Source organism: Triticum dicoccoides, chromosome 5B, assembly GCF_002162155.2.
Source record: "Triticum dicoccoides isolate Atlit2015 ecotype Zavitan chromosome 5B, WEW_v2.0, whole genome shotgun sequence".
Lineage (NCBI taxonomy): Eukaryota > Viridiplantae > Streptophyta > Magnoliopsida > Poales > Poaceae > Triticum > Triticum dicoccoides.
The window spans coordinates 689480961-689499106 of NC_041389.1; the positions used below are offsets into that span (position 1 = coordinate 689480961).

General features: G+C 43.4%; 1 protein-coding gene across 2 annotated transcripts; it reads right to left on the reverse strand.

The window, feature by feature from the left end:
- Window positions 1–226: 226 nt before the first annotated feature.
- LOC119312652 (putative B3 domain-containing protein Os03g0621600) lies at window positions 227–3598 on the reverse strand. Of its 2 annotated transcripts, XM_037588392.1 has the most exons (7): window positions 3393–3598; window positions 3113–3228; window positions 1943–2300; window positions 1618–1808; window positions 1192–1519; window positions 882–1078; window positions 227–737 (listed from the first exon to the last, which is right to left on the reverse strand). In XM_037588392.1, exons 1-7 carry the CDS (start codon window positions 3418–3420, stop codon window positions 468–470), a joined length of 1488 nt encoding a protein of 495 aa, XP_037444289.1. In that variant the 5' UTR covers window positions 3421–3598; the 3' UTR covers window positions 227–467. The 2 variants fall into 2 exon arrangements, with proteins under 2 accessions (XP_037444289.1, XP_037444290.1); XM_037588393.1 differs by having other exon boundaries at window positions 1979–2300; window positions 3113–3595.
- Between the last annotated feature and the right edge of the window lie 14548 nt (window positions 3599–18146).

The window sequence follows — 18146 nt, forward strand, 5'->3', positions numbered from 1 at the left end:
TATTTTGGACAAGTTTGAACCTCAAATCATTGATGCACTCACAAATTTGAACCATTCATGCAACTCACAATATTGCCCAACACTTCATTCATGCAGCTCACAAGTTTGAACCATTCATGCAACTCACAATATTTGGAATAAGAAAACAAGTTCCAGTTGTAGCAGCAACACATGCAAGCAGGGAACACCAACACAATATTGTGAGGTGTTGTCTGGACACTCCCCCAATCAGCAACAAAATAAGATTTGCCTCAACAAGAAATAGTTAATAAATCAACAATAAAATGGAACCTGTCTTCAACAGAAAAATAATCAGCAGCAGCAGTACTACTACAGGAGAGGAGGGTCAAGGGTTTAGTGTTTCCCCAGATTACATTACACACTATAGAGTTGCTTAACATCAGGTTGTTCCAAATAATCATCAAGCAATGCATACATCAGCTGAGTTACTAGATGCTTGTTGGGAGCTAGAGCTGCATTTCCGACTTGCGGATTAGATGGACCATCATCTTGAGGCTATCGCTGCTCCTGTCTGCCAGTTCGACGAGGCAGATGTCCCCTGCCTTCATCCCGACGTCCAAGACAAAGTCCTTCCAGAGTAAGGAAATCATCCTCCCTTTCGTATACTCCGTGACGGTCAGCGTTGTAGGCCACTGCATCGTGCTACCTTCCAGCCCAATTAGGAGAGGTGTTTGTTTGAGCGGGAGACATGCCGAAGCATATTCCTTGCAGAACAACTGTTCAGAAAAGAGCGTGTGAAGATGGCGATCGAATCTCAGACCGACGATTAATTCAGCAAGAAGATGGCTCTAATTTTGCGAGCTTTCGGATGAGAAATGGACTATACATATTCTGCGTGGTATCTGAATTTATGAACTCACCAGCTTTGTTGGGTTCGATAAATCACGTGCCGTCATCACCTTCACAAATACAGGGAATTCAGATCCTATTGCATGGACTTTCTCCTTTACTTTCTTCTCTTGTTGCCAAGTTAGGTTCTTCCGTTCGGGTAATATGTAGGACTTGTTGGACATAGGAGCTTCTAAACCGGCTTCATTCAACTTGCCAGCGGGGCATCCTGAAAAACATGCCATACTTTCTTGTGGTGAGCATACGATAACGACAAGTAGATCGTCTAAAATATGGTAAATGGAAAGAAACGCACAGGGTAACTAACTACAATACTATGACCTGACTTAATACAAGGGGAGGATGTCAAAGCCATCTCCTGGGCATTTGAGGAGTTTCCCATGGCAAAACAAGTTTTCTCACAACCGCTCGGATCAAGGACAAGAACTTCAAGGCGGGCTTTCCTCTTGCTTCTGAAGACGAGGAGGTCGTTGTCTTGTATGCGGAGAGAAGCTACAAAATCACTCAACTCAGACTGGAGGATTATTTGATCATCACTGTGCTTGCTTACGCCAACACTGTATACCATGTTGTTGCCATGGGCTTCGAGCTGAATGACAGTTTCAGTTATCCCCTCTTTGAAATTGTCCAAAAGCCTCAATGGTATGCACTGCAAGAGCAGAAAAAAAATACAAGCAGAAATTAATAGCCTATGGATCGGAGTGACAAACGCAACGAGGAAATTATCTGAGGAAGGATGCAACTTACAACATAGTAGTCCTTGCTGGCATTTCTTTTGTTCATAGGTGCCACATGCAGAGGAATTTCAGACCTCATGCTGCTATCAGCTAGCTCTAGCACTTTTTTCTCTTGTGCTTTGCTTAGGCAGGTCCCGGGGAACATGGTATAGCCAAAGTCGGTTGACGTCTGAACATGTGCAGGATCAGGCACCACTTGTTCTGCACATCAAGAAAGAACACTGTTATATTGATCAGAAAAGCATTACCAAAAGCACCCGACTTGAAGGTCCTATTCACTTTACCATTCAGCACATCAAGAAAGAACACTGTTATATTGATCAGAAAAGCATTACCAAAAGCACCCGACTTGAAGGTCCTATTCACTTTACCATTCAGCACATGACGATCACGAAGCAGAACAGCTCTAAGGATGTTGGGAGGCTGTTGAGAACAGGGCAGAGAATTCTTGTGACCGGATGAAGTGCATATGTGGACCTTGAACGTGGAGCTCCCACAGTAAACGAACAAGATGGGGTCACCTTGTTGTATGTGATTACCATCCACAAAGCGCCGCCACCCAGTCGTAAGAGTTATCAGGCCGAACTTGACGAACTCAACACTGTACATCTGGCCATCAGGAGCTTCAAGTTTGATAGGCTCGGAGTCGGTGATCATAATTCTCAGCTGCCTTGTGACCTCCCACGGTGTGCACTGTCAGAAAGATCCACTTTGGTTAGAGTCAGATATAGGTTTCAGCGTTCGTGGGCATTGAGTTTCACACCATTTGCAGAAAATGCAGACACAATTCAGATTGCTTGCACTAGCAGAGGATATGGAGAGCAAACAAAACGAAGTTTTTGGTGAACATTAATAAATAGCTGGCTCAGGGTATTGGTATGCGGTGCATCGGCAGTGTACATTACTAGTAGTAACTATCTCTATCTCCATAAGGGCTAGTAGCTTCACTTGCACTATCAATGATTAGTTTGACACAAAAGTACAGTGTACAGTACAGAGTGTTTGTTTTCCTGCTACCTCTTAATAGTGTTGTGAGTCAGTTCTTCCAAAACTAAATATCCTGAAACGATTCTATCATGAATACGCCATCTGTTCCAGCACACAACATAGCTAAGAACAAAACTAAACATTGTTTTTCAGTGAAATTTGAACGCCCCAAAATAATCCTGAAAATGGTAGATGGCGTATTGGAAGGGAAGCATTCTTTTCACTTGCAAATAAACAAACACATACAGTACAGACTTGTTCCTGCCACCTCCTGGTACATTACATGCATATGTTGTGAATCAAATTTTCCCCCAAGGCAAAATGTCATGTTCTATCCATTCCCTCAAGGCAGATTTTACAGCAACATTTTAAGCCAAGGATGAAATTGGGCATTTTTTTTTCAGCCCCAAAAAACCCTCAAATTGAACCCTTGTGTCTGGAAGGAGGAAATGTAGAGAGGAAACTCTGAATCGATCGACGGGATCAGAGCATAGAGAGAGAGGAGGAGGGGTTCTCACCAGAAAATCTTTGTGGTCGGAGGCGAAGAGGAGGAAGTGCTTGGTGCGGCCGTGGTCGTGCCTCCACTCCTCGCAGTCCCCGCAGTCGCAGCCGTCGCCGGCCGGCCCGCCGCAGCCTGGACATGGATGGGCCCACGGATCCATGTAAGAGAAGGCGGCTTTTTTCTCCGGCCGGCCGGCCGGCGGGCATGAAGAAGTACGGAGGGGCAAATCAAATCAAGAAAGAAAGAAAAAGAAAAGAAAGGACGGATGGACGGACGGGGAGTTGGTGGTCAGTCACCTGGGTTGAAGAACTCGTCCGTGTCCATGGGTGGATTGGACAGATCGCCGCCGCCGCCGCCGGCCTCGAGTGCTTCTTCTTTGGTTAATCGTATTGGGGAGGGAAGGGCAGCGCGCAGTGAGCTCCGTCCCAAGCCTGCCCGAAAGGGAAGATGCGGCCGCTGGCCACCGAGCGCCCGACGCGTGGGCTCGCTCCCCCTCCCCTCTCTCTCCGCCTACTGCTTCTGCTTGGGATGGCGGAGCCTCCTCCCTCTCTCCTCAATTATTTGCTACACCTCTCGACAATACAGCGGTAAATAGATACTTCCTTCTTTCCGGTTTATAGGGCTTATTTTAAAATTTTAGTTTTTCCATTTTATAAGGCTCAATTTAGTTGTTTCCCATCACATGTTCAGATTCCAAAGTGCATTAAATCATTGCATGCAAGTATTAAGAGAAAATTGACCAACGCATGTAATTTATGCATGCATGCATTACAATTAATGTATTGGTAAACATACTTTTTTGAGGAAAACAAGAACATTAATTGGATGCTTTTGCAAACTACAAAAAATATTCCACCACTCACCATCTACCTTGGTTGGTGAGATTTTTAAATTGAGCCTTATAAACCGGAAAGGAGGGAGTAGGATACACACGCACATGTAAAGTCAAAATGCGTGACACATATAGATACGAAGTTCATTGGCATCCCATCCTTTGGGACTTTGGGTTGCTTCACGATGTGATTACTTCACTTTTTATCTGTCGCTGAAAAACAAACAAGAAATCCAGTTCAATGAAAGTAAATACGGTGGTGATTCCAGCGATTAATCAACTAGTGCAGAGGATCCAATTTTTTTCGAGAGTACCCCAAAGGCGTACCTTAGCTTTATAGAAGGCAGAAAATATGTACAAAAGAGTATATGTTAGTTGTGGCCCATAACTCAAACCACAACACCACCTCCACTCCTACTCACGCACGCGACTACTCACTAAAGTTAGGTACTCCAGTTGCTCCCGCCTTCTTCCAGAGGCTTAGTTCTTGTAAGATCCAGTCGGTCGTATCCCACTCGTTCCGGATGATCCCACTCGCAAAGACTCTTGCATTGCGTTGCTTCCACAGACACCAACAGATCAGCATTATAATGGTGTTGAATCCTTTTCGATGCACTTTCGGGACACGCTTCCTCGTAGGGCACCACCAAGCCTCCATCGAGCCCTCCTGAGACGGCACCAAAGCTTGGTCAATCTTCAACCTAAGGAAGCATCATGACCACACTTGTCTAGCAAACGAGCATTGGATCAGCATGTGGTCAATTGTGTCCTCGTCCTGATCACAAAGGAAGCAAGGAGAGGTGTGATCTTGCAATCCGTGTCCCATTCTTCTGTCCGATGTCCAAAGACGGTGCTGCACTGCTAGCCACATAAAAAGCTTGCAGGTAAGTGGTGACCAGCACTTCCATATCCCAGCCGAAGCCTCCATTCTCACTCCTCCCTCACAAAACATTTTGTACGCTGAGGCTGCCGTGTATGTTCCCTCGGCATTCCAGGGCCAGATGGCCTTGTCCTCCTCGCCTGGGGTTAGGCTGATTTGGATCAGTGCATCCCAGAGACGAACGAATTGTGCGAGGCCCTCGGTGTTGAGCTCTCCCACTACATCATTTGTCCAAGCGTGAAGCTGGAGCCCCTCCTTGGCAGATCTTCTGTTGGCAACTTGGGTTCTGACCATAGCCACTAGATTGGGGGCGATGTCCACTGGTCTGTACCCAAAGATCCATCTACCCGTCCAAAACTTGATGCTTTCTCCGTCTCTTAACTGCCACTTAACCAAGCTTCCAAAAGCAGCAACCACATCCTTGTCTGGTGTGAGGTTTAAGCCTTGCCAAGGCCGGTCAGCATCAGTGCGTTTGAGCCATTCCCACCTGAGCCTCAAGGCTAGGCCTTGCTTGTATAGATCAACGACGCCCAGCCCTCCTAGTTGCTTGCGGCGACAAACTCTCCTCCATGACACCAAACACTCGTCGTCGTGTATTTCGTCAGCCCGGGCCCAGAAAAAGGCCTGGCAACCCTTGTCTACCCGCTCCAGCACCCATTTGGGGGCTTCAGCAATGATCAGATGGTGTGTTGGCCTCACGCGCATAACCTGGTTCACCGGGATGAGTCTCCCAGGATGGGTGACCAGACCTCGTTGCCAGCCTGGCAAAATCTACAACGCCGCATCCACAATAGGCTGCCACTCCGACCTTTTGAGCTGCTTGATGCTAAAGTGCAGTCCTAGGTATTTGCAGGGAAACTTCTCAATCTTCCAAGGTAAAGCCTCCTTGACCAGAGTTACATCTTCCTCCTCCGAACGAATCAAAATGGCCGCAAAATTGGCAAAGTTAACCTTGAGGCCCGAGGCATTTCCAAACAGCCTTAGCATGTCCCTCACAAGCCATAGATCATTTTGGTTTGGCTTGATGAACAACACCACATCATCAGCGTAAAGCGAAAGCCGTTGCATCAGGTTGCACCCATTCATGGTGCTCAGGACATTCTCCTCATGTGCTTTGCAGATCATCTTCGTCAGCACGTCCATAGCGATGACAAACAGAAGGGGAGAGATTGAATCCCCTTGCCGTAATCCTTGGGCATGCATGAACTTAGCACCGGCACATCTGTTGACCACCACTCTAGAGCTTGCCGAAGTGAGAAGAGTGGTGATCCAAGACAACCATCTTTCAGGGAAACCCTTGGCATGCAGGACCTCAAAAAGGAACGACCAAGAGATAGAATCAAATGCCCTAGAGATGTCAAGTTTCAAAAGCACACCTTTAGCTTTCCTCCTGTGTAACTTCCTCGCCATTTGCCTGACTAGAAGGAAATTGTCGTGAATATTTCTGCCCTTGATGAATGCGGATTGGTTGACATTCACCAGCTCTCCCATCCTGGGACTTAGCCTGTTGGCCAGAAGTTTGACAGCAAGTTTAGGAATGCTATGAACCAAACTGATAGGCCGGAAGTCCCTCACTTGGCAAGCTTCCGAGGACTTGGGGATTAGAGATATAAGTGCTTGTTTAGTCTCCCAAATCCCTGCCCATTTCCCAGGAATAGCTTGTGCAAAGCCGCGATCACATCCCTTTTGATAATGCTCCACGCCGATTGGAAGAAAAGGCCTATGAAGCCGTCCGGGCCCGGGGCTCTATCCAATGGCATGTCTTTGATGACCTTCCAGATCTCCTCCTCATGAAAGATCAATTCTTGCTTCGAGAGGTCTAGAGGGGTAATTCCCAGATAATCTAGGTCCAGGGTATGCTCTCTCACCGTGTCCCTATCCAGCAACTCCTTATATGCCTAGTAAAAAGCTTCCTCCTTTCCTTGTTGCTCAGTGATCACCTTCCCGTCAACGTGGATTGCCGGAATAAAGTTCTTTGCTCTTTTTCCATTGGCCACCAGGTGAAATAGCATGGTATTGGCATCTCCTTCTTGAAGCCAACGGATCCTAGATCTCTAACGAGCAATGGTTCGTTCGAGCGAGGCCAGCCCGAGCATCAGCTACTTCAGAGATCCTCTCGGTCATCTTTCCTCCACCGACAGCGGCTGTGATTCCATGGCACAGTCAAAAACGAAAGATGACCAACTTAGCCACATTGATTTGAAGCTTGATGTTTCCCACTTTCCTTTGTCCCCAAGCCGCGAGGAATCTTGCAGTGTTCCTGAGTAACGTGTCCAAGCGGTGAAAAGGGTCTGTAATCTCATCCGCACATTGCCATGCCTCTTGCACCGCGAACTTCACCCAGAAAGTCTCAAACCTGAATCTTCTCCTTGGTTGTAGGTGCTCACCCAAAGCTAGGAATAGAGGGCAATGATCTGAAGTTGTTGTGGACAGAGCTTGCAGTAGGCAGTCCGGATGCTCGAGCTCCCAATCCACCGACACAAATGCGCGGTCGATTTTTTTCAGCGTTGGGGCTTCCCGCTCATTGCACCAGGTGAAACAACATCCATGAAGGAACAACTCCTTTAGCACATGATCGTCAACAAATCTCTTGAACCTGGCCATCATCCTGCGATCAATCCGCGAGTTGCTTTTGTTAGCCGTGTTGAGGATTAGATTAAAGTCACCAATGGCAAGCCAAGGCAATGGGCATAGAGCACGTCTCTCCATGAGTTCCTCCAGAAAAATGATCTTATCCACGTCTTCCTGAGGGCCATAGACCACCGATAGCCACCACGGTGATCCTTCCCTAGGCAAGACGTATCCCGTGATGAAGTTGGAATCATTGACGAGGTTGGACACCGCCACTTTGGTGGAGTCCCATGCAATAAAAATCCCACCTCTAGTGCCCTCAGCCGGGAGATAAGCAAAGCCATCATACGATGGTCCAACGCATTGCATTATTGAGAATTGGTCCACACTCTTCAATTTAGTCTCCAGGATACAAATCAACACGACATGCATCGAATCTACAACCTCCCTAAGAGCTTTCTTTTTGGCCGGGCTATTGAGCCCCCGAACATTCCAATACAACAACTCCCAAGCGGTGTGCGACATGGGAAACGAAGTGACTCCTTCCCGAGCCGCAACAAAACTCTATGCCGCAAGTGGCTCAATGCACTCCATACCGCCCGACAAGTTCATAGGGATCGACTTGCCAAAAACAGCCACAATCGCTCGAAGCTGGGTCTCCTGCAGTGGTGAGTCGAACACCGAGCGCAGCTGACCTAGCGCGTCATCCGAGACTGCCAAATCATCGCTGGCAATGCCCAGCGTCTTGAGAAGCACAGTTTCTGTCGCCGACGCCTTAATCTTCTTCTATCCACCCACTCCAACCGATCCTGTCGTTCGTCGGGGCATGAATGGGTCCTGGCTAGAACGAACTCCTCTCGCCCCCTCGATCTCCTTCAGCAGAGGGGTGCAAGTTTGTTGATCAAGACAACACAAAAAGACTTGATGTTACCCAGTGCCACTAGTTCTTTGGACGAGAGCGTAGTCCCAGCATTGCACCCAACTTTATGCTGGAATGGCACCAGCTCAAGCAGCGAAGCCCGCTCAAAATCCAACCGGTCCAATCCGGATGTGGTCACATCCATCTGCATGGGCTCCATGATGGCCAGATCCTGCCCCACGTGCCTAGGGGGCCGAGCAGATCCGTCCAAACCCCGAGCAGGGTCCTCCACTGGCAACTCCAGGACTAGGGCCCTGATACATCTCCATCGTATCTACTTTTCCAAACACTTTTGCCCTTGTTTTGGACTCTAACTTGCATGATTTGAATGGAACTAACCCGGACTGACTCTGCTTTCAGCAGAATTGCCATGGTATTATTTTTGTGCAGAAATAAAAGTTCTCGGAATGACCTGAAACTCCACGTAGAATATTTTTGGAATTAATAAAAAATACTGGCGAAAGAATCAAGGCCAAGGGGGCCACACCCTGTCCACGAGGGTGGGGCGCGCCTACCCCCCATGGGCGCGCCCCCTACCTCATGGGCCCCCTGGTGCTCCACCGACCTTAACTCCAACTCTATATATTCACGTTCAGGACAAAAAAATCAGAGAGAAGGATTCATCGCGTTTTACAATATGGACCCACCGCCAAGCCCTAATCTCTCTCGGGAGGGCTGATCTAGAGTCCGTTCGGGGCTCCTGAGAGGGGAATCCGTCATCGTCGTCATCATCAACCATCCTCCATCACCAATTTCATGATGCTCACCGCCGTGCGTGAGTAATTCCATTGTAGGCTTACTGGACGGTGATGGGTTGGATGAGATTTACCATGTAATCGAGTTAGCTTTATTAGGGTTGATCCCTAGTATCCCTCGTGCTCCGAGATTGATGTTGCTATGACTTTGCTATGCTTAATGCTTGTCACTAGGGCCCGAGTGCCATGATTTTAGATCTGAACCTATTATGTTTTCATGAATATATGTGAGTTCTTGATCCTATCTTGCAAGTCAATAGTCACCTACTATGTGTTATGATCCGGTAACCTCGAAGTGACAATAATCGGGACCACACCCGGTGATGACCATAGTTTGAGGAGTTCAAGTATTCACTAAGTGTTAATGCTTTGGTCTGGTACTCTATTAAAAGGAGGCCTTAATATCCCTTAGTTTCCAATAGGACCCCGCTGCCACAAGAGGGTAGGACAAAAGATTTCATGCAAGTTCTTTTCCATAAGCACGTATGACTATATTCGGAATACATGCCTACATTACATTGATGAACTGGAGCTAGTTCTGTGTCACCCTATGTTATAACTGTTGCATGAGGAATCACATCTGACATAATTATCCATCACTGATCCAATGCCTACGAGCTTTTCACATATTGCTCCTTGCTTAGTTACTTTGCCGTTGCCACTGTTACAATTACTACAAAACTGCTACTGTTACTTTTGCTACCGTTACCGTTATTTCCACATTACTTTGCTTCTAAATACTTTGTTGCAGATATTAAGTTTTCTAGGTGGTTGAATTGGCAACTCAACTGCTAATACTTGAGAATATTCTTTGGCTCCCCTTGTGTCAAATCAATAAATTTGGGTTGAATACTCTACTCTCGAAAACTGTTGCGATCCCCTATACTTGTGGGTTATCAAGACTATTTTCTGGCGCCGTTGCCGGGGAGCATAGCTCTATTCTTTGAGTCACTTGGGATTTATATCTGCTGATCACTATGAGGAACTTGAAAGACGAAAGAACTAATATTTTTCCCTCAACTACGAGGGGAGGTAAGGAACTACCATCTAGCTCTGCACTTGATTCACCATATGTTTTGAGTAAACTTGCGACACCTAAACCTGTTTCTGCTATTAATTCTGATATGTCGCATGTTATTGATGATGCCACTTCTGCTATGCATGATACTTATGATGAAACTACTTCTATGCTTGATAATAATGTGCCACTAGGTGAATTTCTTGATGAACAACTTGCTAGGGCTAGAGAGAATGAAATTATTGAAACTGATAATATTGATGAAAGTGATGATGAAGATTATCCCCCTAGATATGAATTGCCTGTTGTGCCTGAGGGTTATGTTATGGATGAAGAAACTGCTAGATATTTTCTTGCTTGCAATGATAGATCTGATCTTAAGAAATTATTAGCTAAGCTGAAAGAAAAGTCTCTGAATGCTAGAATGAAATATGGCCTTGCTTTTGCTACTTCACCTATCTGTATACTGATAAGGATTATGATTTCTCTGTCGATCCTGAGATAATTACTTTGATTAAATCTGATCCTTTTTATGGCTATGAATCTGAAACTGCTGTGGCACATCTTACTAAGTTAAATGATATAGCCACCCTATTCACTAATGATGAGAAAACTCGTTACTACTGTATCCTTAAATTATTTCCGTTCTCATTAAAGGGTGATGCTAAAACTTGGTTTAATTCTCTTGATCCTGGTTGTGTGCGTAGTCCCCAGGATATGATTTATTACTTCTCTGCTAAATATTTCCCATCTCATAAGAAACAGCTACTTTAAGGGAAATATATAATTTTGTGCAAATTGAATAAGAGAGTCTCCCACAAGCTTGGGGGAGGCTTCTCCAATTATTTAGTGCTTTGCCTGATCATCCTCTCAAGAAAAATGAAATACTTGATATCTTTTATAGTGGACGAACCGATGCTTCCAAAGACCACCTGGATAGTTGTGTTGGTTGTGTTTTCAGGGAAAGAATTGTTGATCAAGCTGAATTGTTATTGAATAATATGTTGACTAATGAAAACAATTGGACACTTCTTGAACCAACTCCTAAGCCAACTCCGAAGAAAAGGGGTATTCTATTTCTCAGTCATGAAGATATGCAAGAGGCAAAGAAATCTATGAAAGAAAAGGGTATTAAAGCTGAAGATGTTAAGAATTTACCGCCTAATGAAGAAATACATGGTCTTGATAACCCGACACACGTAGTAAAGGTAAATTCTCTCTATAGATTTGATGAAGGTGATATTCCTCATTATAAGTCTGCTAGTCAATGCTTGGACGAGTTTGATAATTTTATTGTTAAACAAGAAAACTTTAGTGCTTATGTTGGTAGACAATTGAAACGCAATACTTATATGATTGAACACTTGAGTGATTATATGTCTAGAGTTAAAGGTGAACTTAAACTTATTAGTAAACATGCTTCTATGGTTACCACTCAAGTAGAACAAGTGCTTAAAGCTCAAAATGATTTGCTCAATGAATTAAATAATAAGAAAAATGATAATGATGTTAGAGTTGTGACTAGGGGTGGTAGAATGACCCAGGAACCTTTGTATCCTGAGGGCCACCCTGAGATAATTGAGCAAGATTCTCAGAGAAATAATGTTGATGCACCTAGTCCTTCTAAAAAGAAGAAAAATAAAAATGATAGGACTTTGCCTGCTTCTAGTGAACTTGTTGTTGACACACCTAAGAATCCCAATGATATTTCTATTTCTGATGTTGAAACACAATCTGGTAATGAACATGAACCCAATGATGATTTTAATGATGATGTTCATGTTGATGCTCAACCTAGCAATAATAATGATGTAGAGGTTGAACCTGCTATTGATCTTGATAACCCACAATCAAAGAATCAACATTATGATAAGAGAGACTTTGTTGCTAGGAAGCACGGTAACGAAAAGAGAACCATGGGTTCAGAAACCCATGCCTTTTCCTCCTAAACCATCCAAAAAAATGATGATGAGGATTTTGAGCGCTTTGCTGAAATGATTGGACCTATCTTTTTACGTATGCGTTTTACTGATATGCTTAAAATGAATCCTTATGCTAAGTATATGAAAGATATTGTTACAAGTAAAAGAAAGATACCGGAAGCTGAAATTTCCACCATGCTTGCTAATTATACTTTTAAGGGTGGAATACCTAAGAAACTTGGAGATCTAGGAGTACCAACTATACCATGCTCCATTAAAAGAAACTATGTTAGAATTGCTTTATGTGATCTTGGAGCCGGTGTTATTGTTATGCCTCTCTCTTTATATCGTAGACTTGATTTGAGTAAGTTGACACCTACTGAAATGTCTTTGCAAATGGCTGATAAATCAACTGATATACCTGTCGGTATTTGTGAGGATGTGCCTGTTGTGGTTGCAAACATTACTATTTTAACAGACTTTGTTATTCTTGATATTCCCGAGTATGATAGTATGTCGATTATCCTTGGTAGAACCTTTTTGAATACTGCAGGGGCTGTTATTGATTGCAATAAAGGCAATGTCACTTTTCATGTTAATGGTAGTGAGCATACGGTACACTTTCAGAGGAAACAACCTCAAGTCCACAGTAATAATTCTATTGGAAAAATTCCATCAATTATTATTGGAGGTTTTGAATTTCCTCTTTCTACTGTCAAGAAGAAATATGATATTCTTATTATTGGGGATGTACATATCCCCGTTGAGGTAACCTAGTGTTATTCGAAATTTCTTCGGTTCAATGTTATTCGAAAAGAGTTTGTTAACAAGACTTGATCAACCTTGTTAGTGGATTCCTTTTGATGAGCATGAGATGGATGAAGTTAGAAAGCACAACCTTCTGTACCCTCCTTTTACTTTCTGTTATTTATATTAAATAAAGCAAAAATAGTATTTCCTGTCTGTTTTCTGAATTATCCTTGCAATAAAAAATACCCTGAAAATAAAAGTTCTCCAAATGTCCTGAAAATGAAATATGATTTTTCTAGAATATTTAAGAATTATTCGCACTGAGAACACGCCGGGGGGGGGGCAACCACCTGGCCACGAGGGTCCAGGGTGCGCCCACCCCCCTGGGGCGCGCCCCCTGCCTCGTGGGCCCCTGGTGGCCCCCCCTCCACTTATTCCTGCACCCACACACTCCTTCTTCCCCCCAAAAAAATCACCAACTAGCTCAAGCACGAGTTCTAGCTCATATTGCTACCATTTTCGATCTCCTTGCTCAAAGCCCCACTCACAAAACTGCTTTCGGGGATCGTTCTTCGGCATGTGACTCCTCCAATGGTCCAACTAGTTTTTGTTCTAGTGCTTTATTCATTTCAAATTTTTGCTGCCAAGGTGACCCTGTTCTTGAGCTTGCATGTCAAATTTATTTGGTCCCAAGTAGTTCTAATGCATGATATAGCCTCTAGGCACTTGTGGGAGTAGTTATCAATTTTGTTGGGTTTGGTTCACTTTTATTTTGAGTTACTAAAATTTTTAGAATTTTTCAGAAAATAATGAAGATATTTTTGAGGGGCTCTTCGAGCCGAAGCTTGAAGGATAAGCAAAGTGAAGAGGATAAAAAGCCCAAATATAATCTCCCTCGCACCACGGAAGTTCGACCGTGTGAATGGCCTTGTGATGAGTTCTTGAGAGCAGCCGGGATTCATGATGATTTTTATTAATTGGCTGAGAATGCAGGCCTCACTAACTTCCTCCACGACCATCTCGATCAGTATCTCCTACTCACTAATATTTTTGTGCAAATTTTTTACTTTCATGCTAGGAAATCACCACCTTTAGTGGAGTTTCATTTATATGATGAGGTTAAGGAGATGTCACTATATGATTTTTGTGGGGTTTGCAAGATACCCTTTGTGGGCAGCATAGAGGAACCACATCGTAGTGAAGTGGATGGATTTATTGATATGATTGCTGTAGGGGAAACAAGGAAAGTTTTCGATGCAAGAATTACTAGCATACACTTTTCTGTTCTACGTTACTTTGCAATATTTTCTAGTAGATGTTTAATTGGTCGCGGGAACAGTGGAAATATTAGTGCCCCTGATATTGTTATTTTGCGCCATGCTTTGTTTCGTGATACAACTTTCAGTTAGGCGCCGTTATTGCTAAGCGATTAAGTTTGAACCGTACAAAGGGCCCCATCTTTGGAGGCATCTTTGCTTCACGCCTTGCTAAACATTTTAGGATACCTATTAGGCATTATGAGAAAGAGGAAAAGTTGTTGCCCCCTATTTTTCTAGATTATAGGAGTATGGTAGCACATGAATTTATTGTTAAAAATAAGAAGATGAAGCTTAAGTATAAGTTGATATTTAATAAAACTCACTGTGAGACTATTATCTTGTCTGCACCCTCTTTGTTTAACATATTTTCAGGCACGTCCCTCATCTTTCCGGAGGCCATTTACACATACCGGAGCCTGATACCAGCTCCAGAACCTGAGCCGGAACCACCACTTGATCTTTATCGACAGTCCGTTTATCTGTGGGATCCGGAGGAGATCGCCAACCAGTGGCACCCAGATGACACTCCTCCGCACACCGGAGAAGGGAGTTTTGCTCCGTGGGTTTAGACCAACTTAGGCCAAAAGCCTAAGCTGGGGGGGGGTACGTATTTCTCACCGACATTACATTCATGTTCACACACTCATGCTAGTTGTCGGTGCTCATACTTTTTCACTGTACTATCCATGCTAGTTTATTTTCTTTTCTAAGTCTTTTTCTTGTGTGTTTGAAAAACCTTAAGTAAAACCAAACCAAAAAAAATTAGTCACAACTTTTAGCTAGTCTACTTTCCATGCATGTAATAGTAGTAATTTAGAAGAAAACCCAAAAAGATTTCTCGTTCTTCTTTTGCTTGTTGGGATCTTTCCCGTGTAAATAGTTTTATTTCTTTTCTTTTCTTTGGGGTCGAGAGGAGAAGACCATGATGAAAATCTTGAGTGGCTCTCATATGCATTATTACTGATTTAACCAAGAGCCCATATTACCTTGTCTTCTCCCTTGAATTGAATGCTTGCCGATTCCAGCTTAGTCCAATGCACATGCACTATTATTATTATCCACACCATTCGGTCGTGCAAGTGAAAGGCAATAATGACGATATATGATGGACTGATTGAGACGAGAAAAGCTGGTATGAACTCGACCTATCTTGTTTTTGTAAATATGATTAGTTCATCGTTCTTGATTCAGCTTATTATGAATAAACATGTTTGCGATGACAATTAGAGATTATAGTTGCTTATGCCATGCTTAATTAGCTAGGAGTTTATAATGGTTTACCTTGCGTGCCAACATGCTATTAAAATGGTTGTGATGTGGTATGATAGGGTGGTATCCTCCTTTGAATGATTCGAGTGGCTTGACTTGGCACATATTCACGCATGTAGTTGAAACAAAATCAACATAGCCTCCACGATATTTATGTTCATGGTGGATTATATCCTACTCAACACTCAATGTCTATTAATTTTAATGCATGTTCATGACTGTTGTCGCTCTCTAGTTGTCGCTTCCCAGTCTCTTTCTAGCCTTCACTTGTACTAAGCGGGAATACTACTTGTGCATCCACTTCCATAAACCCCATAGTTATTCCATATGAGTCGACCATACCTTCCTATATGTGGTATCTACCCGCCGTTTCAAGTAAATTTGTATGTGCCAAACTCTAAACCTTCAAATGAAATTCTGTTTGTATGCTCGAATAGCTCATGTATCAACTAGGGTCGTCTATATCTTCCATGCTAGGTGGGTTATTCTCAAGAGGGGTGGACTCCGCTCCTCACTCACGAGAAAATGGACGGTAACCGGGATGCCCAGTCCCATGCTCAAAATCAAATCAAAGTAATTGCAAACAAAACTCCCCCAGGATTGTTGTTAGTTGGAGGCACCCGTTGTTTCGGGCAAGCCATGGATTGATGCTTGTTGGTGGTGGGGGAGTATAAACTTTACCATTCTGTTTTGGAACTGCCTATAATGTGTGTAGCATGGAAGATATCGAGATCTCTTGGTTGTTATGTTGACAATGAAAGTATGCCACCCAAAATATTATTTATCTCTATTTCAAAATCGAGCTCTAACACCTCTAAAAATCCCTGCTTCCCTCTCCGAAGGGCCTATCCATTTACTTTTAGGGACATTTACATTTATGCCCCTAATTTGCGCCCACTCTCAGATTTACCCCTAAATTTTGATGTGCTCAAATTTGCCCCTAAAAAGCATTTTAAGTCACAGGAATGCCCTTCCATCTGGTCAAAGTTGTTTGACCAAAACTTTGAAAATTCATAACAAATTCATGCGAAGTCAGAAAAATGCAAATAAGATATCAAAATGTTTATAAAAACATCACCTATACGCGCATGTAATTTACGTTCCTCACCTACATGTGCATTTATTTGAATTCACCCTAAATTGTTTTTTAATGTTATAAACCCTAAAAAGCTTTAAAGAGTGCTTTTGTCATGAACGCAAATGACATGTGCATATAGGTGTTGTTTTTATGAGCATTTTGATATCTTATTTTGCATTCTTCTAAGTTCATATGAATTTGTTATGAATTTTCAAAGTTTTGGTCAAACAACTTTGACCAGCTGGAAGGGCATTCCTCTAACTGATACGTCTTGAACGTATCTATAATTTTTGATTGTTCCATGCTATTATATTACCCCTTTTGGATGTTTATGGGCTTTATTTTACATATTTATATCATTTTTGGGACTAACCTACTAACCGGAGGCCCAGCCCATATTGTTGTTTTTTTCCTATTTCAGTATTTCTAAGAAAAGGAATATCAAACGGAGTCCAAACGGAATGAAACCTTCGGGAGCATGATTTTTGGAACAAATCTGATCTAGAGAGCTTGGAGTGCAAGTCAAGAAGCTCCCGAGGGCCCCACAAGATAGGGGGCCGCGCCCCCCTGTCTCGTGGGCCCCTCGGGCGTCCACCGACGTACTTCTTCCTCCTATATATACCTACGGACCCCAAAAACATCCAGGAGCACCACAAAACACAATTTCCACCGCCGTAACCTTCTGTATCCGCGAGATCTCATCTTGGAGCCTTCGTCGGCACTCTGTCGGAGGGGGAATCGATCACGGAGGGCTTCTAATCAACATCCTTGCCCCTCCGATGAGTTGTGAGTAGTTTACCATAGACCTGCGGGTCCATAGTTATTAGCTAGATGGCTTCTTCTCTCTTTTTGGATCTCAATACAATGTTCTCCCCCTCTCTTGTGGAGATCTATTCGATGTAATCTCTTTTTGTGGTGTGTTTGTCGAGATCCGATGAATTGTGGGTTTATGATCAAGTTTATCTATGAATAATATTTTAATCTTCTCTGAATTCTTTTATGTATGATTGAGTTATCTTTGTAAGTCTCTTCGAATTATCAGTTTGGTTTGGCCTACTAGATTGATCTTTCTTGCCATGGGAGAAGTGCTTAGCTTTGGGTTCAATCTTGCGGTGTTCTTACCCAGTGACAGAAACGGTTGCAAGGCACGTATTGTATTGTTGCCATCGAGGATAACAAGATGGGGTTTATATCATATTGCATGTGTTTATCCCTCTACATCATGTCATCTTGCTTAAGGCGTTACTCTATTCTTATGAACTTAATACTCTAGATGCAGGCAGTAGTCGGTCGATGTGTGGAGTAATAGTAGTAGATGCAGGCAGGAGTCGGTCTACTTGTTATGGACGTGATGCCTATATACATGGTCATGCCTAGATAATCTCATAACTATGCGCTTTTCTATCAATTGCTCGACAGTAATTTGTTCACCCACCGTAATACTTATGCTATCTCGAGAGAATCCTCTAGTGAAACCTATGGCCCCCGGGTCTATCTCTTATGATATTTGCTTTCAATCTATCTTTATTTGCATCTTTACTTTTTGCATCTATCTTATAAAATACCAAAAATATATTTATCTTATCTTACTATCTCTATCAGATCTCACTTTTGCAAGTGGCTGTGAAGGGATTGACAACCCCTTTATTGCGTTGGTTGCGAGTTCTCGGTTTGTTTGTGTAGGTGCGTGGGACTTTTGAGGAGCCTCCTACTGGATTGATACCTTGGTTCTCAAAA

Coding starts and splice junctions, on each gene's coding strand:
- LOC119312652 (XM_037588392.1), bottom strand. CDS start 3,420: ATGGACACGGACGAGTTCTTCAACCCAG. Junction 1,809..1,942: donor CTTCAAGTCGGGTGCTTTTG/GTAATGCTTTTC, acceptor CTTGATGTGCAG/AACAAGTGGTGCCTGATCCT. Junction 1,520..1,617: donor CCAGCAAGGACTACTATGTT/GTAAGTTGCATC, acceptor CTGCTCTTGCAG/TGCATACCATTGAGGCTTTT.